The 24532-nt window shown below is 43.5% G+C and overlaps 1 protein-coding gene across 2 annotated transcripts in view; it reads left to right on the top strand.

Annotated features, from left to right (window-relative positions):
• Positions 1-24532, top strand: part of LOC115208732 (EVI5-like protein) — a 38815-nt gene that overhangs the window by 9156 nt on the left and 5127 nt on the right. The window contains exons 2-19 of one of the 2 annotated variants that reach the window (XM_029777052.1): positions 4529-4899; positions 7453-7642; positions 8580-8804; positions 9178-9252; positions 9446-9571; positions 11147-11290; positions 11516-11605; positions 13728-13825; positions 14063-14123; positions 14347-14400; positions 14976-15008; positions 15507-15647; positions 19002-19118; positions 19194-19334; positions 19687-19848; positions 22414-22560; positions 22969-23064; positions 23249-23344. In XM_029777052.1, the coding sequence (XP_029632912.1) occupies positions 4664-4899; positions 7453-7642; positions 8580-8804; positions 9178-9252; positions 9446-9571; positions 11147-11290; positions 11516-11605; positions 13728-13825; positions 14063-14123; positions 14347-14400; positions 14976-15008; positions 15507-15647; positions 19002-19118; positions 19194-19334; positions 19687-19848; positions 22414-22560; positions 22969-23064; positions 23249-23344 (2232 nt within the window). In that variant the 5' untranslated portion in view covers positions 4529-4663. The remainder of the gene's footprint in view (positions 1-4528; positions 4900-7452; positions 7643-8579; positions 8805-9177; positions 9253-9445; positions 9572-11146; positions 11291-11515; positions 11606-13727; positions 13826-14062; positions 14124-14346; positions 14401-14975; positions 15009-15506; positions 15648-19001; positions 19119-19193; positions 19335-19686; positions 19849-22413; positions 22561-22968; positions 23065-23248; positions 23345-24532) is intronic. The other variant, XM_029777053.1, reaches the window with a different exon arrangement.

The following is a 24532-nucleotide window of genomic DNA, read 5'->3' as shown; positions in this document are numbered from 1 at the left end:
CTTGACATTCACAGCATGATGTCATCAAACATTCATGACATCACATTTAATGTTAATCTAGCTAATGTTGATCCATCAGTAAGTGATTTAAATGGTGAACTACAGTCTTAAACTCTGTGAGGATGGTTTCTATGATTGGGAGATGACTGTGTGTCCTTATAATTAAGCAATAAGGCTCAAGGGGGTGTGGTGTATATGGCCAACATACCACGGCTAAGGGCTGTTCTTACGCACGAAGCAACGCGGAGTGCTGGGACACAGCCCTTAGCCATGGTATATTAGCTATATAACAAAACCCCTGCAGTGCCTTATTGCTATTATAAACTGATTACCAATGTAATTGGAGCAGTAAAAATACGTATTTTGTCATACCCATACGGTCTTATATACCACGGCTTTCAGCCAATCAGCATTCAGGGCTCGACCCACCCAGTTTATAATACAGGATTACATCATGATCCATTAAATCCATACGCTTCTGTGTGTGTCCCAAATGCCACCCTAATTCCTATATAGTGCACTCCTTTGACCAGAGCCCTGGTCAAAAGTAGTGCACTATAGAGAATAGGGTGCCATTTGAGACTCAACCAATCTCTTTATAAAGAAGACTGTAAGTGAATGTTGAGCCACAGTGAGACAATGGCCATTATAGAATGTGATATCATCCATGGTGACTCAGGCCCACACCCTGATAACCACTCCCTTAGCAAGTGGACGGCTATAATATCGTTCATTGTGGGTTGACTGTGATCAATTCACTTAGATGGGAATCAAGGGACTGCATGTCAATTATTTTTGTTTGTTGCGTTTGACATAGAAATTGGCTCTGTATGAAAATGTCAAACAATCAAATGATCTTTTCATAGCACTTAACCATTTATCACAGCAATCAACCAACAGTTGACCTCGTATAAGCATTGACTAACGAGACACAGGACTATCTACAGTGCATTCGGAAAGTATTCAGACCTCGTGACTTTTTCCACATTTTGTTAAGCTACAGCCTTATTCTAAAATGGATTCAATAGTTTTTTTTCCTCATCAATCTACACACAATACCCCATAATGACAAATCAAAACAGTTTTTTTTTTACATTTTAATATATATATATATACACACACACACACACACACACACACACACACACACACACACACACACACACACACACACACAGTTGAAGTTTACATACACCTTAGCCAAATACATTTAAACTCAGTTTTTCACAATTCCTGACATTTAATCCTAGTAAAAATTCACTGTCTTAGGTCAGTTAGGATCACCACTTTATTTTAAGAATGTGAAATGTTAGAATAATAGTAGAGAGTATGATTTCTTTCTTTCATCACATTCCCAGTGAGTCAGAAGTTTGCATACACTGAATTAGTATTTGGTAGCATTGCCTTTAAATTGTTTAACTTGGGTAAATGTTTTGGGTAGCCTTCCACAAGCTTCCCACAATAAGTTGGGTGAATTTTGGCCCATTCCTCCTGACAGAACTGATGTAACTGAGTCAGGTTTGTAGGCCTCCTTGCTCGCACACGCTTTTTCAGTTCTGCCCACAAATGTTCTATGGGATTGAGGTCAGGGCTTTGTGATGGCCACTCCAATACCTTGATTTTGTTGTCCTTAAGCTATTTTGCCACAACTTTGGAAGTATGCTTGGGGTCATTGTCCATTTGGAAGACTCATTTGCAACCAAGCTTTAACTTCCTGACCGATGTCTTGAGATGTTGCTCAATATATCCACATAATTTTCTTTCCTCATGATGCCATCTATTTTGTGAAGTGCACTAATCCCTCCTGCAGCAAAGCACCCCCACAACATGATGCTACCACTCCTGTGCTTCACGGTTGGGATGGTGTTCTTCGGCTTGCAAGCCTCCCCTTTTTCCTCCAAACATAACGATGGTCATTATGGCCAAATAGTTATATTTTTGTTTCTTCAGACCAGAGGACATTTCTCAAAAAGTATGATCTTTGTCCCCATGTGCAGTTGCAAACCGTAGTCTGGCTTTTTTATGTGGCTTTGGAGCAGTGGCTTCTTCCTTGCTGAGCGACCTTTCAGGTTATGTCAATATAGGACTCGTTTTACTGTGGATATAGATACTTTTGTACCTGTTTCCTCCAGCATCTTCACAAGGTCCTTTTGCTGTTGTTCTGGGATTGATTTGCACTTTTCGCACCAAAGTACGTTCATCTCTAGGAGACAGAACACCTGAGAGGTATGACGGTTGCGTGGTCCCATGGTGTTTATACTTGTGTACTATTGTTTGTACAGATGGAAATTGCTCCCAAGGATGAACCAGACTTGTGGTCTAGAATTATTTTTCTGAGGTGGCTGATTTTCTTTTGATTTTCCAATGATGTCAAGCAAAGACGCACTGAGTTTGAAGGTAGGCCTTGAAATACATCCACAGGTTCACCTCCAATTGACTCAAATGATGTCAATTAGCCTATCAGAAGCTTCTAAAGCCATAACATCATTTTCTGGAATTTTCCAAGCTGTTTAAAGGCACAGTCAACTTATTATATGTAAACTTCTGACCCACTGGAATTGTGATACAGTAAATTATAAGTGAAATAATCTGTCTAAACATTTGTTGGAAAAATGACTTGTGTCATGCACAAAGTAGATGTCCTAACCAACTTGCCAATACTATAGTTTGTTAACAAGAAATTTGTGGAGTGGTTGAAAAACGAGTTTTAATGACTCCAACCTAAGTGTATGTAAACTTTATTTTCTACATTGTAGAATAATAGTGAAGACATCAAAACTATGAAATAGCACATGGAATCATGTAGTAACCAAAAAGTGTTAAACAAATCAAAATATATTTTATATTTGAGATTGTTCAAAGTAGCCACCCTTTGCCTTGATGACAGTCCACTCTTGGCATTCTCTCAACCAGCTTCATGAGGTAGTCACCAGTAATGCATTTCAATTAACAGGTGTGCCTTGTTAATTTGTGGAATTTCTTTCCTTAATGCGTTTGAGTTGTGTTGTGACAAGGTAGGGTGGGTATACACTTGATAGCCCTATTTGGTAAAAGACCAAGTACAAGAACAGCTCAAATAAGCAAAGAGAAATTACAGTCCATTACTTTTTAAGACATGAAGGTCAGTAAATCCTGAAATTCAAGAACTTTGAAAGTTTCAAGTGCAGTCGCAAAAAACCGAAACAGTGAGAATAAAGAAAAACCCTTGAGTAGGTGTGTACAAATGTTTGACTGGTACTGTATGTTAATAAGGTATTTTTAATAAATTAGCAAAAATTTCTACAAACCTGTTTTTGCTTTGTCATTATGGGGTATTTTGTGTAGATTGAGATTTTTATTTAATCCATTTTAGAATAAGGCTGGTAAGTAACAACATTTGGAAAAAGTCAAGGGGTCTGAATACTTTTTGAATGCACTGTATGTATGTATGTATACTGAACAGAAATGTCAACGCAGCATGCCTTCAAAGATTTTACTGAGTTACTGTTCATATAAGGAAATCAGTCAATTTGAAATGAATTAATTAGGCCCTAATCTATTGATTTTACATGAATGGGAATACAGATATGCATCTGTTGGTCACAGATACCGTAAAAAAGAAGGTAAGGGCATGGATCAGAAAACCAGTCAGTATCTGGTGTGACCACCATTTGCCTCGCGCAGCACGACACATCTCTTTCCGATAGAGTTGATCAGGCTGTTGATTGTTTCCTGTGGAACACGCTGCAGTACACGTTGATTGGTGAGTATGCAGGCCATAGAAGAACTGGGACATTTTCAGCTTTCAGGAATTGTGTACAGATCCTTGCGACATGGGGCTGTGCAATATCATGCTGAAACATGAGGTGATGGCGGCTGATGAATGGCACAACAATTGGCCTCAGGATCTCGTCACGGTATCTCTGTGCATTCAAATTGACATCGATCAAATGCAATTGTGTTTGTTGTCTGTAGCTAATGCCTGCCCATACTATAACCCAACCGCTACCATGGTGCACTCAAACCGTTCGCCCACACAACGCCATACACGTGGTCAGCAGTTGAGGCCAGTTGGACGTACTGCCAAATTCTCTGGAGGTGGCTTACGGCAGAAAAATGGACATTCAATTCTCTGGCAACAGCTCTGGTGGACATTCCTGCTGTCAGCATGCCAATTGCACGCTCCTTCAGAACTTGTGGTGTTGTGTGACACAACTGCACATTTTACAGTGGCCTTTTATTGTCCCCAGCACGAGGTGCACCTGTGTAATGATTATGCCGTTTAATCAGCTTCTTGATATGCCACGCTTGTCAGGTGGATGGATTATCTTGGCAAAGGAGAAATGCTCACTAACAGGGATGTAATCAAATTTGTTCACGAAATTTGAGAGAAATAAGCTTTTTGTGCATATGGAACATTTCTGGGATCTTTTAATTCAGCTCATGAAACATGGGACGAACACTTTACATGTTGCATTCATATTTTTGCTCAGTGTATGTCCTCGTGAATATGTCCTCGTAATTCAAATGTCCTCTAAATTCACAACAGGTTTGAGGAACCCTGATCCGATTGGCTCCGGCGCCACCCTACCAGGTGACCCTACAGCGGGGGAGACGGGTAAGGAGACCCAGCCACAGCCTCCCCTGTCCAACAGTGCGTTGCACTGTGCCCACCACCACAGCTATGTCCACCCCTAGCGGCAGCCCCGAGAGAGAGGGCTCCACAGGGGGACCCAACCAGCTGGAGTGTCCCCCCTCCTCTCCCCCTGGCATGGACCATTCCATGGGCAGCCCCCTGCTCAGCCCGGACTCATCTTGCCAAGATGCCATGCTCTCGGCCACCGCCGCCTCCCCCGCTGACTCGGAGAGCCTGAGCCCTGACGAGCTAGAGCTGCTGGCCAAGCTGGAGGAGCAGAACAGGTGAGAAAGAGATGGGAACTGGGGTTCACATGTGTTGCACAGTAGCTACAGGTAACTGCCAAAATAAAGGAAACGCCAACATAAGTTGTCTTTAATAGGGCGTTGGGCCACCACGAGTGGCCAGAACAGCTTCCATCCACCTTGGCATAGATTCTACAAGTGTTTGGAACTCTGTTGGAGGGAAATGACACCATTCTTCCGTGAGAAATTTCATAGTTTGTTTTGTTGATGGTGGTGGAAAATGCTGTCTCAGGCCCGCTCTAGAATCTCCCATAAGTGTTCAGTTGGTTTGAGATCTGGTGACTGAGACACACACACGCTTTAAACCCCCTATACTCCTTTGAGACCCCTATTTCAAAGTCACTGAGATCTCTTCTAGCCATGGTAGCCAAACTAATGGCCAACTGGGCATGTTTATACATAGATGCTAAGCATGATGGGATGTTAATTGCTTAATTAACTCAGGAACCACACCTGTGTAGAAGCACCTGCTTTCAATATACTTTGTATGCCTCATTTACTCAAGTGTAATTTATTTAGGCAGTTACCTGTATGTTTCCATTAACTTGTCCAGTGGTTTTGTGTAGACATTTAGAAAGTTGGCATAGAAAATAGATGTGACAATTTCCTGCCACGTTGCGTTTCCATTGAACTGTCTTGTGTCGATTTAAAAACAGCTGGACGTAATGACATCCCACAAAAAATAACAAAACGTTTTTTGCAAAAACGTGTCATATAAAAATGAAGTGGATGAAATGTTTCCATTATCCATTTAAGGCAAATTGCACATTAATAAATTGGCGGCAGCCTGTATGCCCTCCCACCTATCTGTTTCATGTCTGAGGTAGCTCCCAAAAGCAGGCATGGATAGAATGCAATAATTTACTAATATTTGCCATATTCTAATAATTCTCATGTGCCACCTTGTCGCCATGGTGAAACTTGCACTCCTGTAGGTCTGAAATAATTGGATCTTGAACTTGCATCCAGGCAACCAGAAAAGCAACGCTAAGCGATTCAGGCGTTATTGAAAGTCACTGCATAGGAACATTCTTTTTTTTTATAGTAAAATGTTTTATTTGGGAAGTAGTTGGCATTTAGAATTAAATGTGGATTCGATGTGCCCTTCGTAGGCCTACCTTAAAAATGATTTGGCAATCATTTATTAGATGAACACTGTTTCCATCATTTATTGCAATAAGGAATGTTCTACAAAATAAAAATCCACCCCTATTGAACGGATAAAAATGTTGTCGATCTTTAGAACATTTCTCCTATGTCTGCTGTTTCCATGGCACGTCACAAGATTTTTTTGTTGTTGCAACATTGCTTTTGTCGAATAAACCTTGTTCAATGGAAACCTACTGTTAGGTTGTCCCTGGTGACTGATCTCGCATGGCTGCGTTCAAGATCACTGCGCTGTTGTGAGAATGGCATTTGCTGATATTTTACCAGGTAAATGATGAGCCACTCATTTTTTTTAAATGTAACCTTTATTTAACTAGGCAACTCAGTTAAGAACAAATTCTTATTTACAATGATGGCCTACCCCGACCAAACTCGGACGTCGCTGGGCCAATTGTGCACCGCCCTATGGAACTCCCAATCACGGCCGGATGTGATGCAGCCTGGATTCGAACCAGGTACTGCAATGACAACTCTTGCACTGAGATGCAGTGTCTTTGACCACTTATAAACAAACAGGTACAGTCCAGCGATTCAACTGTGTTACAGCACATTGCTATGAGGCTTCCAGGTCAGTATGGGGTAGCAGAGGTTAGCCTCTCCCCGCTGTGGGTAGCTTCAGAGCTGATGCACTGAGCAGATGTGTCATTGGGCTGGAGGAGCTTCTGGCCAAGGCCTAGCGGGCCGGCTAGGCTAGCTGAGAGACGCTTTGATGCCAGAGCTGGAACATGCGCTGTTGAACCTTCCTCTTCTGCCTCTGTGAGCTGGACATTTGCTGTCACTGGCACAGTATTATAACCAATGTGCGGCCACACACTCAGTCTGCGTCCCAAATGGCACCCTATTCCCTATGTAGTGCACTACTTTTGACCAGGGTCTAGATGAGCTCTGGTCAAAAGCAGTGCACTATATAGAGAAAAAGCTGCCATTTTGGATTCAACCTCAATGTGTCTCTACTATCAGAGTAGCTGCTACGGCCTTGGCACTGATAAGTATCTCAACAATAGGCCCAGTGTTTCACTATCAGAGAGGTGCTCAAGGCTCGGTGTCTTGACGTAGTAGTATTAAAGGTACTGCTGGTTGTTTGTGCCCTCCAGTGTTTTAGATGACATTCTCCCACACGTGATGTTCTACTACATGGGGTAATAATTAAAAACGTTTCAAGTAAACAGTCTAATTTAATGCAAAAGAGATTATAACATTAAGCCTGAAAAGCTCAACATCATGGATTAACAGTAAAAAGATCAAAGCAAGTAATAGAAACAAGACTAGTGTAATGAGAGCATGGGTGGCTCTTGATTCACTCATATGGCCCTTGTCTGACGACCTTTGACCTCTAACCCCTCGATACCCCCTCCTCCTCCCCAGACTTCTGGAGGCGGACTCCAAGTCGATGCGTTCGATGAGCGGCTCGCGGCGGAACAGCGGCTCGTCCCTGGTGTCCAGCTCCTCTGCCTCGTCCAACCTGTCCCACCTGGAGGAGGACACCTGGATCCTGTGGGGACGCATCGTCAACGAGTGGGACGAATGGAGACGCAAGAAGGACAAGCTGCTCAAGGTGAGGGGGGGAGGATGGATGAGTGATCGAGAGACTGATAGAGCAAAGGGAAGAGAGGGGAGAAGATGGAGAGAGGATAAATGAGGACATGGGGAAAAGTGGTGTTGGAAGGCCAGTAGGAAGCACCCTTCCCTCTGGTCTAAAAAAAATATCCCAATTCCCCAGGGCAGTGATTGGGGACATTGCCCTGTGTAGGGTGCCGTCTTTCGGATGGGACATTAAATGGGTGTCCTGACTCTGTGGTCACTAAAGATCCCATGGCACTTATCGTAAGAGTAGGGGTGTTAACCCCGGTGTCCTGGCTAAGTTCCCAATCTGGCCCTCATACCATCACGGTCACCTAATCATCCCCAGCTTACAATTGGCTCATTCATCCTCCTCCTCTCCCCTGAAACTATTCCCCAGGTCGTTGCTGTAAATGAGAATGTGTTCTCAGTCAACTTACCTGGTAAAATAAGGCTTAAATAAAATAAAAAGAGGAGATATGAAATGGGAGTGGTGGGCAGAGGAGAGATGGATGGATGGGTAACGGAGAGGGTACATAGGGGGAGAAGATGGAGAGTGGGGACAGAGGAGAGAGGACGAATAAGGGGAGAAAGGACAGTAGGGAAGGTGAAAAGTGAGAAGAGATGGATGAGATGGAAAGGACAGTGAGAGCGCGGGGAAGAGCGGAGAAGAGGGAGGCAGAACACAGAGAGAGAAGATGGATGAGGGAGAGAGCAGACAGAGCCAGGGAGAGGGGAACATAACAGCAGGAGAGATTAGAGAGGAGAAAATGGGAGTGAGGACAAATGAGGAGAGGGCACAGACGGAGGGGTATGATAAGTGAAGAAAAGAGACATGAGATGACATAGATATTCAGTATAGGCCAGGGTGTAGAGTTCTACAGTAAACTGAGAATTAGATTTGTAAAATAAACCTTTCTTTTCACCTCCAGGAGCTGATCCGTAAGGGCATCCCACACCACTTCCGGGCCATCGTGTGGCAGCTGCTTGGTAACGCCACAGACATGCCAGTGAAGAACCAGTACTCTGAGCTGCTCAAGATGTCCTCGCCCTGCGAAAAGCTCATCCGCCGGGACATCGCCCGCACCTACCCCGAGCATGAGTTCTTCAAGGGCCAGGACAGCCTGGGTCAGGAGGTGCTCTTCAACGTCATGAAGGTGAGGACATTTTCACCTTTGACCTTGAACATTACTTTTTTTCTGCATTATTAGAATGAATTTGGTATGATTAGTCCTTTTTGTACTAGTGAGATGTGCAATTGGATAAACAGTTAGAAGCAGTTAGATCTGCATTGCTTGCTGTTTGGGGTTTTAGCCTGGGTTTCCAGTTTTAGGGCTTTATAAATAAATGTGATTGATTTGAGTTAAATGTGTATTTAAACTGTATGGGCTGGTTTCCCAGACACTGATTAAGCCTAGTCCTGGACTAAAAAGCTTAGCAAATGGAGAATTTCTAAACTTAATCTGTGTCTGGGGAAACCTCCCCAATGAGTATAGGTTTGTTTATATTGATTGATGTCTGTGTGTGCAGGCGTATTCTCTGGTGGACCGGGAGGTGGGCTACTGCCAGGGCAGTGCCTTCATCGTGGGCTTGCTGCTCATGCAGGTAACGTCTCTTCAGCAGCCCTCTAGTCTAGACATTCCCCTCTCTTGCTATCGCGCTACGTTGTGCTAAATACGGAATTGTCCTGATTCTACCCTTTTTTCATTTCATATGAATAAATTACCTTTGAGCTCCTGATTTAGTGTGAATGCAGACAGTCACACAGCCTGACCCTGTCTCTCCTGTGGCCCTCTAGATGCCAGAGGAGGAGGCGTTCTGTGTGTTTGTGCGTCTGATGCAGGAGTACCGTCTGAGGGAGCTTTTCAAACCAACCATGGCTGAACTAGGCCTCTGTATCTACCAGTTTGAATACCTGCTGCAGGTAAATAAACTTTATTGATCTCCATATGTCACACAGGCCAACGTAGAAGGCTGTATGTGTCCCAAATGGCAACTTATACCCTATAAAGTGCACTACTTTTGAACAGGGCCAATAGGTGAAAAGTAGTGCACTATGTAGGGAATACAGTGCCATTTAGGATGCATCTATTGTCAAATAAACTAAAACCTTACGGGCCTTGCAGGTGTCTAGGATTGAAATTATTATTATTTTTTACCTCAAAAATGTATGGTTTTAAGTAAGTATGTATACAGTGTACTGTAGTTGGTGAATAAGCACAGATATTGCAATTATAAAGTTGTCCACTATGTGGCAGCAAATAGATTCATACAGCAAAGACTTGAGCTAGGTTAGTCCTTACATTTTTAATAGTACCACTTTGAAACCATTACGGGTTTGTAGCTCAACTAAAACCCCTATTATAAACTGAGTGGTTTGAGACCTGACTGCTGATTGGCTGACAGCCATATCAGACCGTACACCACGGGTATGACACAACATTTATTTTTACTGCTCTAATTACGTTGGTAACCAGTTTATAATAGCAACAAGGCACCTCGGGGGTTTGTGATATATGGCCAATATACCACGGCTAAGGACAGTGTCCAGGCACACCGCTTTGCGTCGTGCATAAGGACAGCCCTTAGCCGTGGTATATTGGCCATATACCACACCCCCTCGTGCCTTATTGCTTAATTAACTCCTCTCGTCTCTTTCCCTTCTTCTTCCCCTCTCATCCACCCTCTTTCCCTTCTTCTTCCCCTCTCATCCACCCTCTTTCCCTTCCTCTTCCCCTCTCATCCACCCTCTTTCCCTTCCTCTTCCCCTCTCATCCACCCTCTTTCCCTTCCTCTTCCCCTCTCATCCACCCTCTTTCCCTTCCTCTCCCCTCTCATCCACCCTCTTTCCCTTCCTCTTCCCCTCTCATCCACCCTCTTTCCCTTCCTCTCCCCTCTCATCCACCCTCTTTCCCTTCCTCTTCCCCTCTCATCCACCCTCTTTTCCCTTCCTCTTCCCCTCTCATCCACCCTCTTTCCCTTCCTCTTCCCCTCTCATCCACCCTCTTCCCCTCTCATCCACCCTCTTTTCCCTTCCTCTTCCCCTCTCATCCACCCTCTTTCCCTTCCTCTTCCCCTCTCATCCACCCTCTTTCCCTTCCTCTCCCCCTCTCATCCACCCTCTTTCCCTTCCTCTTCCCCTCTCATCCACCCTCTTTCCCTTCCTCTCCCCTCTCATCCACCCTCTTTCCCTTCCTCTCCCCTCTCATCCACCCTCTTTCCCTTCCTCTCCCCTCTCATCCACCCTCTTTCCCTTCCTCTTCCCCTCTCATCCACCCTCTTTCCCTTCCTCTTCCCCTCTCATCCACCCTCTTTCCCTTCCTCTTCCCCTCTCATCCACCCTCTTTCCCTTCCTCTTCCCCTCTCATCCACCCTCTTTCCCTTCCTCTTCCCCTCTCATCCACCCTCTTTCCCTTCCTCTCCCCTCTCATCCACCCTCTTTCCCTTCCTCTTCCCCTCTCATCCACCCTCTTTTCCCTCTCTTTCTTTATCTCAACAGGAGCAGCTCCCGGAGCTGAACGTCCACTTCCGTTCTCAGAGTTTCCACACCTCCATGTACGCCTCCTCCTGGTTCCTCACTCTCTTCCTCACCTTCCTCCCCATGCCCGTCGCCACGCGCATCTTTGATATCTTCATGTACGAGGTAAGAGACTCACCACTGGTGTCTTATGCGAGTGTGAAAATGTGTTTGGGTGAATATATATATACTTGAAAAAATAAACATAGTGGAACCCATATACATTATGTTTGATTTTAAATGTAACCTTTATTTACAGGTTGTTCTCATTAAGATAAAATATATTCTACATGAGTCTTGTGATCTAGCACTATGTGTGTGTTGAATTGAACTTTGATTCGCTGTCTTCAGGGTCTGGAGATTATATTTCGTGTGGGCATGGCCATTCTGCAGTACAACCAGACTGACCTCATCCAGCTAGACATGGAGGGCATGTCTCAGGTAACAACCACAACCAAGGCACCTCGGGGCCCATAGGGCTCTGGTCAAAAGTAGTGGACAATATTTGGAATAGGGTGCCATTTGGGATTTATCCCATAAAGGGCACTACAGCAGGGTTCCCCAATAAGCTGTTTCACCATTAAGTAATCCAGCTTTAAGGGACCTAATTCGTGATTTTATTTGCCCCCCCCCAAGATTTCTGAGATTTTATTTAAATAAAAAAAAATCTTTCTTGGATGTAAAAGACTGTAAAATGACCAGAAAATGAGCTCAGGGATTTTTAATTTAGGAAATCTGTTCCCAAGTCGTCCCACGGATAAATGGAGGCACATGTGATCGTATCACAATGAAATCAAGGTTTGAAATTCTAATTGTTTTGTCAAATACTATATCTGTTCTTGTGGTCAATTATTTGTACAAATTATTTATAACTATGTTCTGGCCCCCCCACCCATCCGCTCATGGAAAAATCGTCCCACAGCTAAATGTAATTGGGGACCCCTGCACTATAGTATAAATCATGAATTATCACTGTAGATAGACACAAGACCTGCTGGAAGCAAGAAAAACAAAAGAGTGAAATTAACCATTGTATAAGCATGTGGGCATTTGTGAAGTGTCTTTACTTCAATTATCATGTGATACCTACTGGATGTATTATTCCCTTTCAGAGTGTTTTAACAGGACATCATCTGGTTCAGAGTGTCTTAACAGGACATCATCTGGTTCAGAGTGTCTTAACAGGACATCGAGTGTCTTAACTGGACATCATCTGGTTCAGAGTGTCTTAACAGGACATCATCTGGTTCAGTGTCTTAACGGGTTCAGAGTGTCTTAACGGGACACATCATCTGGTTCAGAGTGTCTTAACGGGACACATCATCTGGTTCAGAGTGTCTTAACAGGGACACATCATCTGGTTCAGAGTGTCTTAACGGGACACATCATCTGGTTCAGAGTGTCTTAACGGGACACATCATCTGGTTCAGAGTGTCTTAACGGGACACATCATCTGGTTCAGAGTGTCTTAACGGGACACATCATTCTGGTTCAGAGTGTCTTAACGGGACACATCATCTGGTTCAGAGTGTCTTAACGGGACACATCATCTGGTTCAGAGTGTCTTAACGGGACACATCATCTGGTTCAGAGTGTCTTAACGGGACACATCATCTGGTTCAGAGTGTCTTAACGGGACACATCATCTGGTTCAGAGTGTCTTAACGGGACACATCATCTGGTTCAGAGTGTCTTAACGGGACACATCATCTGGTTCAGAGTGTCTTAACGGGACACATCATCTGGTTCAGAGTGTCTTAACGGGACACATCATCTGGTTCAGAGTGTCTTAACGGGACACATCATCTGGTTCAGAGTGTCTTAACGGGACACATCTTCTCGTTCAGAGTGTCTTAACGGGACACATCTTCTCGTTCAGAGTGTCTTAACGGGACACATCATCTGGTTCAGAGTGTCTTAACGGGACACATCATCTGGTTCAGAGTGTCTTAACGGGACACATCATCTGGTTCAGAGTGTCTTAACGGGACACATCATCTGGTTCAGAGTGTCTTAACGGGACACATCATCTGGTTCAGAGTGTCTTAACGGGACACATCATCTGGTTCAGAGTGTCTTAACGGGACACATCATCTGGTTCAGAGTGTCTTAACGGGACACATCATCTGGTTCAGAGTGTCTTAACGGGACACATCATCTGGTTCAGAGTGTCTTAACGGGACACATCTTCTCGTTCAGAGTGTCTTAACGGGACACATCATCTGGTTCAGAGTGTCTTAACGGGACACATCATCTGGTTCAGAGTGTCTTAACGGGACACATCTTCTCGTTCAGAGTGTCTTAACGGGACACATCTTCTCGTTCAGAGTGTCTTAACGGGACATCTTCTCGTTCAGAGTGTCTTAACGGGACACATCATCTGGTTCAGAGTGTCTTAACGGGACACATCATCTGGTTCAGAGTGTCTTAACGGGACACATCTTCTCGTTCAGAGTGTCTTAATGGGACACATCATCTGGTTCAGAGTGTCTTAACGGGACACATCTTCTCGTTCAGAGTGTATTCTATGAAGCTCTAACCATGTCTCTTCCTTCTCTCACAGCACTTCCAGAAGGTGATACCCCACCAGTTTGACAGCTGCCCAGACAAGCTGATCCTGAGGGCCTACCAGGTCAAATACAACCCCAAGAGGATGAAGAAGTAGGCTCTGCTTCTGATCACTATTCATTAGACTAACAATACTGGCTTTAGGTTGTAGACTACAGTTAATATGGGCCAATGGGACCTGGCTTGTGGTATTGTTACTATACAAAGCATTCTTTCAGTTTAAGATTATTCGTTTTTGCACACAGTCAAATGCACCCAGTCAAATGCATAAATGGAAAATGGAAACACATTGTATGAATCTAACTCTACTAAAATGATTTTATTTGCCAGGTTAGAGAAAGAGTACACCACAATCAAGAACAAAGAGATGGAGGAGCAGATAGAGATCAAGGTGTGTGTGTGTGTGTGTGTGTGTGTGTGTGTGTGTGTGTGTGTGTGTGTGTGTGTGCCTGCGTGTGCACGTGCGCGTCTAACTTCTTCTTTGAGCTAATCTATTAATAGACCGACGGAATATATTTTTTTCTGTTTTATTTACAAAGTCCCAAATGTATAAGCCTTGTATAATGACTAATACCTTTTCCAAACTGTCTCTCTACCCATCAACACATCCACAGAGGTTACGCACAGAGAACAGGCTTCTGAAGCAGAGGATTGAGACATTGGAGAAGGTAAGAGATTGAAACTTGGCTTCGAGTCAGACACTCACTTTAGCGCTTATGTGAATAAGGTTTATGATAGACAATCAAACACAGCCAGAAACATGAAGCTAAAATATAGCCATGCCAACCAAGACTTATAGCCTGTCACATTTACAGAATAAGTGAGGGGACTTAAGTTGTGAATGTACCCAAGGACAGAGATCATGTCTGTTGCTTTTGTGTGCGTGAGTGGATGATTTAAATGGATGGGCCTTATTCTACACCGGAGCCACTGAGTCTCTCTTCCTTTTCCAAGTACTCTGGCTTTTCTTCCCCTCTTGCTTCTCTCCTGTTGTTCTCTGAGTAATGCTTTTTGTCTTTCTGTTCTTTTTTTTTTATTCCTTCTCTCACGCAAACCCACTACCACTCTTTCACTCTGTATTATCGATTTCTTTCTCACCCTCACTTATTTATTTTCTGTTGTCACACTTCCCGTTACTCGTTTTTCCTGTTCTTATCCTTCATTCCTCGTGTTCGTCTTTATTTCTCCCTATTCTCTCCTTACCCTTTTCTTATCTTCGTCCTCTCCTTCGCTGGTGTTGTAGGAAAGTGCTGCCCTAGCAGACAGGCTGATTCAGGTACAGTACTGGAAAACCACCTCTCCTCCTCTAACACCTTCCTTCCTCCTGCACTTCCTCTCTCTGTCTCCTTGACAGTGACCGATCAATGCCTGACTTCTGCATGAGAGAATGTTTTGTTTGTCTGTCCTGTCTGTCTGTCAGACCATGCTCCCCCTTGACCGCATGTGCGTCTGTGCGTCCATGGTAGAAGCTCTAATATTAAGGCCTACAGCCCTGCATGTGGCATGTGGAAACACAGGCACTGTTTTATGCCCTTTGTCAGTTGTTAGGATAGAAATGTCTTTGTAGGGTAATTCCAACCTATTAGGAATGGATACAGAAGAGCCATTTATATTCTACTCTCATCTCCTAATATCTAACCTCCAATTGGGAAAGTGTTAAAGCTAAGCCCCAATTCCCTCTAAATTCAAAGCAACGTTGTCGCCCCCCCAGACATATTCCCTATAACTGACACGGCCCCCTCTGGTCTCTGACCCTGTGTCTTCACTATTCCAGGGTCAGGTGACGCGGGCGCAGGAGGCGGAGGAGAACTACGTGATCAAGCGGGAGCTGGCAGTGGTGAGGCAGCAGTTCAGCGTGACCAGCCAGAACCTGGAGAAAGCCCAGGACACCATCGGAGAACTGCAACGGGAGAAGGTAAGGAATGATCTGGAGCCAGTGTGGATGAGATATTGGGATGCTGCAGGGGCAGAGACTCAGATGTAGAACTGATCTAGAGTCAGGATTTGATGAACGGTGCACCCGTTTTAGGCTTTCACTCAGAGATTATGAGTAAAATTCTTAAATACAAGTCTATTGCAATGGATAACAAGCTCTAAAAGTTACAATTGACAAAACATGTTTTTGATGCACCAGTGACTGGTGTGGAAAATTACCAGCACTAGGCTGTATAGTCTGTGGTTGCCCCTGTGGATTTTTTTGTTGTTCTTGTTTGGGGAACTGACTCATTCTGACAGTCTCCTGCTCGTAAAATATTGAAAAAAAATGTTTTGCACATTTTACTTGTCAGTTAAAAAATAATTACATTCTAAATTGATGACATTGACAAATTTTTCAGCGAGGAAAAAAATAAAGGCTGGTGTTGGCGAGAACGGTGAAGTGTCAAAGTGAATTTCCCCAAGTCAGTTTGTGTTGAGTTGTGGCCTCAATCTGGCCAGAGTGACACAGTTAGTGGATGTTGTATGACAGACAGTATCGGTCTGCATTATGATCAGTGATGTAAAGTACTACTTAAGTAGTTTTTTGGGGTATCTGTACTTTACTATTTATATTTTTGACTACTTTTACTTTTTATAAAATGATGAACTTTTTACTCCATACATTTTCCCTGACACCGTACTTTTGATATATTTATTTAAAACCAATTAGTATATTTAAAACCAAATACGTTTACACTTTTACTCAAGTAGTATTTTACTGGGTGACTTTCACTTTTACTTGAGTCATTTTCTATTAAGGTATCTTTACTTTTACTCAAAATATGTATTATCTGTGTATATACAATTTGAAAGAAAATATGTGTAGAAGTCAACTGCTGCAGTGTCTACATGTTATTCTGCCCCTATGCTATTCACACCATGTAACATAATAACAACATGTATAATCTCTAATTCAGTATAATCTGTGTTATTCTGCCCCTATGCTATTCACACCATGTAACATAATAACAACATGTATAATCTCTAATTCAGTATAATCTGTGTTATTCTGCCCCTATGCTATTCACACCATGTAACATAATAACATGTATAATCTCTAATTCAGTATAATCTGTGTTATTCTGCCCCTATGCTATTCACACCATGTAACATAATAACAACATGTATAATCTCTAATTCAGTATAATCTGTGTTATTCTGCCCCTATGCTATTCACACCATGTAACATAATAACAACATGTATAATCTCTAATTCCGTATAATCTGTGTTATTCTGCCCCTATGCTATTCACACCATGTAACATAATAACAACATGTATAATCTCTAATTCCGTATAATCTGTGTTATTCTGCCCCTATGCTATTCACACCATGTAACATAATAACAACATGTATAATCTCTAATTCAGTATAATCTGTGTTATTCTGCCCCTATGCTATTCACACCATGTAACATAATAACAACATGTATAATCTCTAATTCAGCATAATCTGTGTTATTCTGCCCCTATGCTATTCACACCATGTAACATAATAACAACATGTGTTTTCCAAACAATTCAGTATAATCTGTGTATGGATGTTTGTGATTTGTAAGTTTAAATTCAAGTTGATTATCGTCTTATCGTAAGTGTTTGGGTAGCGCTTTGATGGTAGTGGACAGGCTGGCAAACACAATAGGGGTTCAGTTATTCTATTGTGGCTGTGTGTTAGCAGCTGTGTGCCGCCTGTCCTTGTGTGTTAGTGTGTGTTGTATGCTACAGAAACACTGAATGCTCCTCTTTGACTTTGCGTCTAGGTGCAGTGCATCATGTTTATTTATTTTTGTATCTTTCTCACACACACACACACACACACACACACACACACACACACACACACACACACACACACACACACACACACACACACACACACACACACACACACACACACACACACACACACACACTATTTATTTTAGTCTATTCAAACCCGTGTGAGTCACTTAGTGCTTGAATCTGTTTTGAATGCAAGTCCCCAACACCGGCTAAAACAACAAAGATGATGTGTTTCTGTTACTAAATGTGTCAGGAACCACAACTCTTCTACAGACGTTAGTTTCACAGTTTCAATTCAAAGGGCTTTATTGGCAGGGGAAACATATGTTTACATTGCCAAATGAAATGGATAATAAACAAAAGTGAAATAAACAGAATTGAACAGTGAACATTACACTCTCAAAAGTTTCAAAGGAATAGAGACATTTGCAATGTCATATTATGGCTATGTACAGTATGTACAGTGTGCTGTTTGTCTTCAGACACAGCAGTCACACTAATGACACTCATTCACCATGTGACGAGTTCACACGAGTTTGCACGTCTCACGGTTGTTTCCTTGACTGTCTCCTCCTCCTCCATCAGTCTTTCAACACCAGTGAACTACGTTTAGATCGACTAGAATTGGGGCCATGGAGAGAATCAGTGGTATAGGTGTGTGTGTGTGGTGTTGCTATGGAATTGGTGTTTCAGGTGTGGTCAGATAATGTGTTGTGCCTCCGATGACTAGCCTGGGTGTATTACCAAGCCAGAATTCACACACCCCCACCTCTCACTTCTCTCTCACATTGAAACTGAGTGGGTACTAATTCACAAAGAAAGAAAGGCCTTTATGCCATGCATACACATACAAAGATATTGGTTTGTCCCAACGTTCTGTCTCTTTCTGTCTCTTCTCTCTGAAACGCATCTAGTGAGAAACGGACATGTTTTTGGTTGGTTGACCCCTTTGCCAACCCACATCCCTTCTGTCCATCCCACCACAACTATCACAGCTACACAGAGCTGTACTCCACATCTCCTTTTGGTACATCACTCATGTATCTGCTTGGGTGTCCACAAAGGAGGTCAATCTACCTGGTGGATACACTGATAGACTTTGTAAGTGGTTCCCATATCCACATCAATAGAAAACCGCCATTTTAGACAGACATTCTTCTGACCCATCAATCAATCAAATGTATTTTAAAAATGCCTTTTTACATCAGCAGTCGCAAAGTGCTATGCACATACCCAGCCTAAATTCCCAAAACGGCAAGCAATCCAGATGTAGAAGCACAGTGGCTAGGAAAAACTCCCTAGAAAGGCAGGAACCTAGGAAGAAACCTAAAGAGGAACCAGGCTCCGAGGGGTGGCCAGCCCTCTTCTGACTTTGCTTGGTGGATGATCTTTATCTTCTGATGCCTTACACAGAACAGTTTGTGATTTGGTTGGTATGTGTAGTGTCAGTTTGGGATTGGTCCCAGTGTGTTGTCTCAGTTTTTATAATTGGTCCATGTGTTGTGTCTCAGTACACAGAGCAGTTTGTGACCGGTCTGCAGACCCAGCTGGAGCAGTCCCGGCTGCAGGAGGCAGAGCTACTGGGAGCCCTCAAAGAGCTGCAGGACAAAGTACTGGACCTAGAGAAGGTAAGAGAACACATCTGTGTGTGTGTGTGGTTATATCTGTGTGTTTAATATCTTCATTGTGTGTGTACGTTCCAGAGGAGCAGCTCTCTGCCTGATGAGAACAACGTAGCCCAGCTGCAGGATGAGCTGAAGCTGGTGAAGCTCAGAGAGCTGGAGACACTGCACTCCTTCAGAGAGATGCAGGACACGGTGACCGAGCTCAACCAGCGCTGGCAGGTAAGTAACACATCACAGAAGACTGAACAGTAGGGAACTGAATGCTTCAGAAGGGGAGAGCATAGTAGAGGTGACTAGAAGAACAGTGTTTATGTAACAGTGTTGCCTCTGTCCCTCTCCTCGGCCCAACCTGGGCTAGAACCAGAGACGCTCTACACACATCGACAACAGTCACCCTCAAAGTATCGTTACCCATCGCTCCACAAAAGCCACGGCCCTTGCAGAGCTAAGGGAAACGACTACTTCAAGGTTTCAGAGCGAGTGACGTCAGGGAGAGATGGATAGAGAACCGATGCACCATGGTTGTGGCTCTCTAACCTGTTCTTCCTCTCCGTTCCTCTCTCTCATCCAGCTCCACATGTCAAAAGGTGGCGGGGGTCACTGGAAGGATTCCCCCAAGAAGAACGCCCTGAATGAGCTGCAGGACAAGCTGATGGGGATGCGTCTGAGAGAGGCCCAGGCCCAGGCTGAACTCAGGGAGGTCAAACTCCAAGCCATACAGCTGGAGAGCCAGGTCAGTGGAAGAACTTTAGCCTGATGCCAAATCTCTTTGTGCTCTATCTTTATAAAAGTTATCCATTGTGTGTTATTTCCTTAGTCTGATCCCAGGTCTGTTGCATGTAAAAATGACAATAGGAGTTGGCAAGACGGCACAAACAGTGCTGGTACCAGCCTAGGGAAATACATTGTATTGGATCACATTTCTAAAAAAGACTTTCATTAGGCCTAAATGACTAAGGGGTAACTTGTACATCAAATACTATGTGGAAATGGTAGATAAATGCCAAGGACAAGTACAGGTGTGACATTATGACATTGTGAAAGAACAATGCAGTATAAAAGTGGTAAGGAAGATGCATATACTGCCTCATCTTTTCGATATATGGAAAGTACCTCGCTCAGTGTTTTAACATTCAGTTCCACACTCATGTTTCTCACCCTGATGAGTGAGATGTTTGTCTTTTGTGGTGGATTATTCACAGCTCTATACAACACCATAGGCCAACACACACACATTTTCATTACAGTTCATCACTTTGGGCCGCAGGTTGGCATTTATTGGGATGACTCATGTACTGGAGGCAGCTCTGCAGAGTGATCACTAGCTGGCACAGCCAGAGTTATAAAAGCAGATTTTAAACCTAACCTTAAATTAAGACCAAAAAGCTTCTTTTTTTCATGAATGTTTACAATATAGCCAATTTTGACTTTGCAGCCTTCCCATCTAGTGAAAATCTCTCGGCATTGCCTCCAGGACGAGATTCATCCCAATAAACGTTAACCTGCCTTTAAGCCTTTTTCTAACTTGACAAATGTGTGCATAACTGTTTCACATAAATAATGCATTGATGTCAACAGGTGATTTGCGTTTGTGGAAGTACAAGTTGTTAATTTCTCAAATTAGCTTTTTGCTACAAACTGTTGATTATTTAGTGTTAAAACACTTAGACAGAGACATACAACTAATATCATATACAGAACCAGTCAAAACTTTGGACACACCTACTCATTCAAGGGTTTATATTTATTTTTACTATTTTCTACATTATAGAATAATAGTGAAGACATCAAAACTATGAAATAACACATCATTTAGTAACCAAAAAAGTGTTAAACAAATCAAAATATATGTTATATTTGAGATTCTTCAAATAGCCACCTTGATGACAGCTTTGCACACTCTTGGCATTCTCTCAACCTGCTTCACCTGGAATGCTTTTACAACAATCTTGAAGGAGTTCCCACATATGCTGAGCACTTGTTGTCAGCTTTTCCTTCACTCTGCGGTCCAACTCATCCCAAACCATCTCAATTGGATGGGGTCGGGTGATTGTGGAGGCCATGTCATCTGATGCAGCACTCATCACTGTCCTTCTTGGTCAAATAGCCCTTACACAACCTGGAGGTGTGTTTTGGGTCATTGTCCTGTTGAAAACAAATGATAGTCCCACTAAGTGTAAACCAGATTGGATGGCGTATCGCTGCAGAATGCTGTGGTAGCCATGCTGGTTATGTGTGCCTTAAATTCTAAAATCAGACAGTGTCACCAGCAAAGCACCATCACACCACCTCCTCCATGCTTCATGGTGGGAACCACACATGTGGAGATCATCCATTCACCTACTCTGCGTCTCACAAAGACACGGCGGTTGGAAAATCTCAAATTTGGACTCATCAGCCCAAAGGACAGATTTCCACCAGTCTAATGTCCATTGCTCATGTTTCTTCTTATTGGTGTCATTTAGTAGTGGTTTCTTTGCAGCAATTCGACCATAAAGGCCTGATTTCACGCAGTTTCCTCTGAGCAGTTCATGTTGAGATGTGTCTGTTACTTGAACTCTGTTGCAATTTCTGAGGCTTGTAACTAATGAACTTATCCTCTGCAGCAGAGGTAACTCTGTGTCTTCCTTTCCTGTTTGCGGTCCTCATGAGAGCCAGTTTCATCATAGCGCTTGATGGTTTTTCGATTGTATTTGAAGAAACTTTCAAATTTCTTGAAATGTTCCATATTGACTGACCTTCATGTCTTAAAGTAATGATGGACTGTCGTTTCTCTTTGCTTATTTAAGCTGTTCTTACCATAATATGTACTTGGTCTTTTACCAAACAGGGCTATCTTCTGTGTACCACCCCTACCTTGTCACAACACAACTGATTGGCTCAAAGAAAGAAATTCCAAAAATGACCTTTTAACAAGGCACACCTGTTAATTGAAATGCATTCCAGGTGACTACCTCATGAAGCTGGTTAAGAGAATGCCAAGAGTTTTCAAAGCTGTCATCAAGGCAAAGGGTGGCTACTTTGAACAATCTCAAATATACAATATATTTTGATTTGTTTAACACTTTTGGTTACTACATGATTCCATGTGTTATTTCATAGTTTTGATGTCTTCACTATTATTCTACAATGTAGAAAATAGTAAACATAAATAAAAACCCTTGAATGAGTAGGTGTCCAAACTTTTGACTTGTACTGTACGTGACATTTAAAGACTTGTAATTTAGCAGACGCTAATCCAGTGACTAATTACGCTTTCAGCCTTCTGACACTGTCCCCACTCTCTCTTCACCTTCAGAACCAGATTCACAGCAAGCTGATTGGGCGCCATGAGGTGGAGAGCGCCGTCATGCAGGAGAGGCTGCAGCAGCTGGCGGGCCAGAACAAGGGGCTGCAGGCCCAGCTCACCGAGATGAAGAGGAAACAGGCCGAGCTCGACTGCAAGGTGGGGTAGAGGTGGAGGGAAGGGAAGGGGGAGGATGGAGGTAGCCAATGGTAGCGTTGAAATGTGTGGAGTAAGTGGGCTGCAAGTTAAGACAGGGGAGGGAGAGTGGGGATGAAAGAAAGAGGGATGGAGAATGGAAGCGGGAGGAGAGGGGGAGTAGTGAAGGTATGGGGAGGATGGAGGAAGGTAGTGGAATAAGTGGACTGACTGCCAGGTGAGAGAGGAGATGGAGAGGGTGGGGGAAATGGAAGCAGCCCAGGGTGAGTGGGCTTTGTGTGTGAGCCTGCAATCTAAACAGATGCCATTGCACAACTAGATGGACTAGTGGCTTTCAGTCAGGCTTTGCGCCAGAGGTGATTTGTCTCTCGTGTCTTTCCTCTTCTACCACTCGCTTCCCTCTCTCTGTAGAGTAAAGAGGAGGTGATGGCGCTGCGCTTGCGGGAGGCTGACAGCATGGCTTCCATGGCTGAGCTCAGACAGAAGATAGCTGAGCTGGAGATACAGGTGGGATGTTTGTACACAGATCTGAACTTGACTTGCAGGTTATTGTCAAGTGTGTTTAGATTTCTTCTGGGTGGTGTGTGTGCGTTAGAGAGATCGTCTTCCCTGCTTCTTTGGCGTTGACTGTACGTATGTGGGCGAGTATGTGAGTGTGTGTGTGTCTCATCCCCCTATCCCTGTCCTACAGAAGGAGGAGGGTCTGATCCAGGGCCAGCTGAACCACTCTGACTCCAGGCAGTATATCACCCAGCTTCGAGACCAGATCGGAGAGCTCAAGAATGAGGTCACACACATTTAACAGTCATTTAGCAGACGCTCTTATCCAGAGCAACTTACAGTAGTGAGTTTGTACTTTTTGTGGTACTGGTCCCCCGTGGGAATGGAACCCACAACCCTGGTGTTGCAAGCGCTATGCTCTACCAACACAGAGAGAGAGACACACACACAGTAAAAGCCCTCGTGCCTGGGGTTAGTTTAGCCATTGAAACCCATCTACATGAGAATCAGATCCCCCTCATGCTTTCTGTATTTCTCTGAAATGATAGATGTTGGCCGCCACATGAAGCATGACATACTAGATTCACTACTCTGGCCTTCCTCTGTATGACATTTCCAACCACACAGAACAGATGTACCCCCCCCCCCACCCCTTCAAAACCCCAGACCTCAGAAAGAGAGCGACGAGTGCGTGAGAACGAGACAACACTGATTCTCACATGCTTAAAAACACACACACACTAACGTAGCTGAACCACGTAATATACACTTGCTCATTTAGAGAGCGGCTGTGCGTGAGAAGGATGTGTCGGAGGGGGGAGTGATGGGACTGCCTTGCCCTTTTCTGTTCACTAGTTCTTAGAGTGCATACTGTTGGTTGTATTCGTCATATGGAGCCTTTATGTGAAGAGCACCGAAACATTCGTGACAAAGTCGAGATTAGCAAGCAGTAATTTTCCGGTCTCAAATCTCAGGCATCTATTTTGCAAATGAATTCATGTTTTGGTGTTGGACCCGTATCATAAGTAGAATTAGCATATATGTTGTTGTTTTTTTGTAACTGTCGGAAGTTATGATTATAAAGTGTTTGTCATACCAATGACTTTTGAATATTCTGATTTGTCCCAGAACAATATGATCCACTCCAACATAGTACAGTATTGATACAGTTCGAGAAGGGCTGATCTAGAATCAGACCAGTATAGTGTACATGATTGAACTCTTTTGTGTAAACCGAGACAGAAGAGGAAGAGGTGGGCGAGTGCCTAGTTATAGTGTTCCTATTGGTTAACCACTACCCTCCCCCTCCTACCAGCCTAACTCAGTACAAATCTCAGAGTTTTCTGTAAGTACTGAATCAGTGTTGTATCTAAACATGCACACACACACACACTCACGCAGACACACACAGGCACATCAGACTGGATTTAACCTTGTCACTGCAGGCTAGACCACCATACCTGGTTGCTATAGA

This window comes from Salmo trutta, chromosome 14 (assembly GCF_901001165.1).
Source record: "Salmo trutta chromosome 14, fSalTru1.1, whole genome shotgun sequence".
Taxonomy (NCBI): Eukaryota; Metazoa; Chordata; class Actinopteri; order Salmoniformes; family Salmonidae; genus Salmo; species Salmo trutta.
Note: the sequence above shows the minus strand (reverse complement) of the source record. Positions and strands in the feature narration are given on the sequence as shown.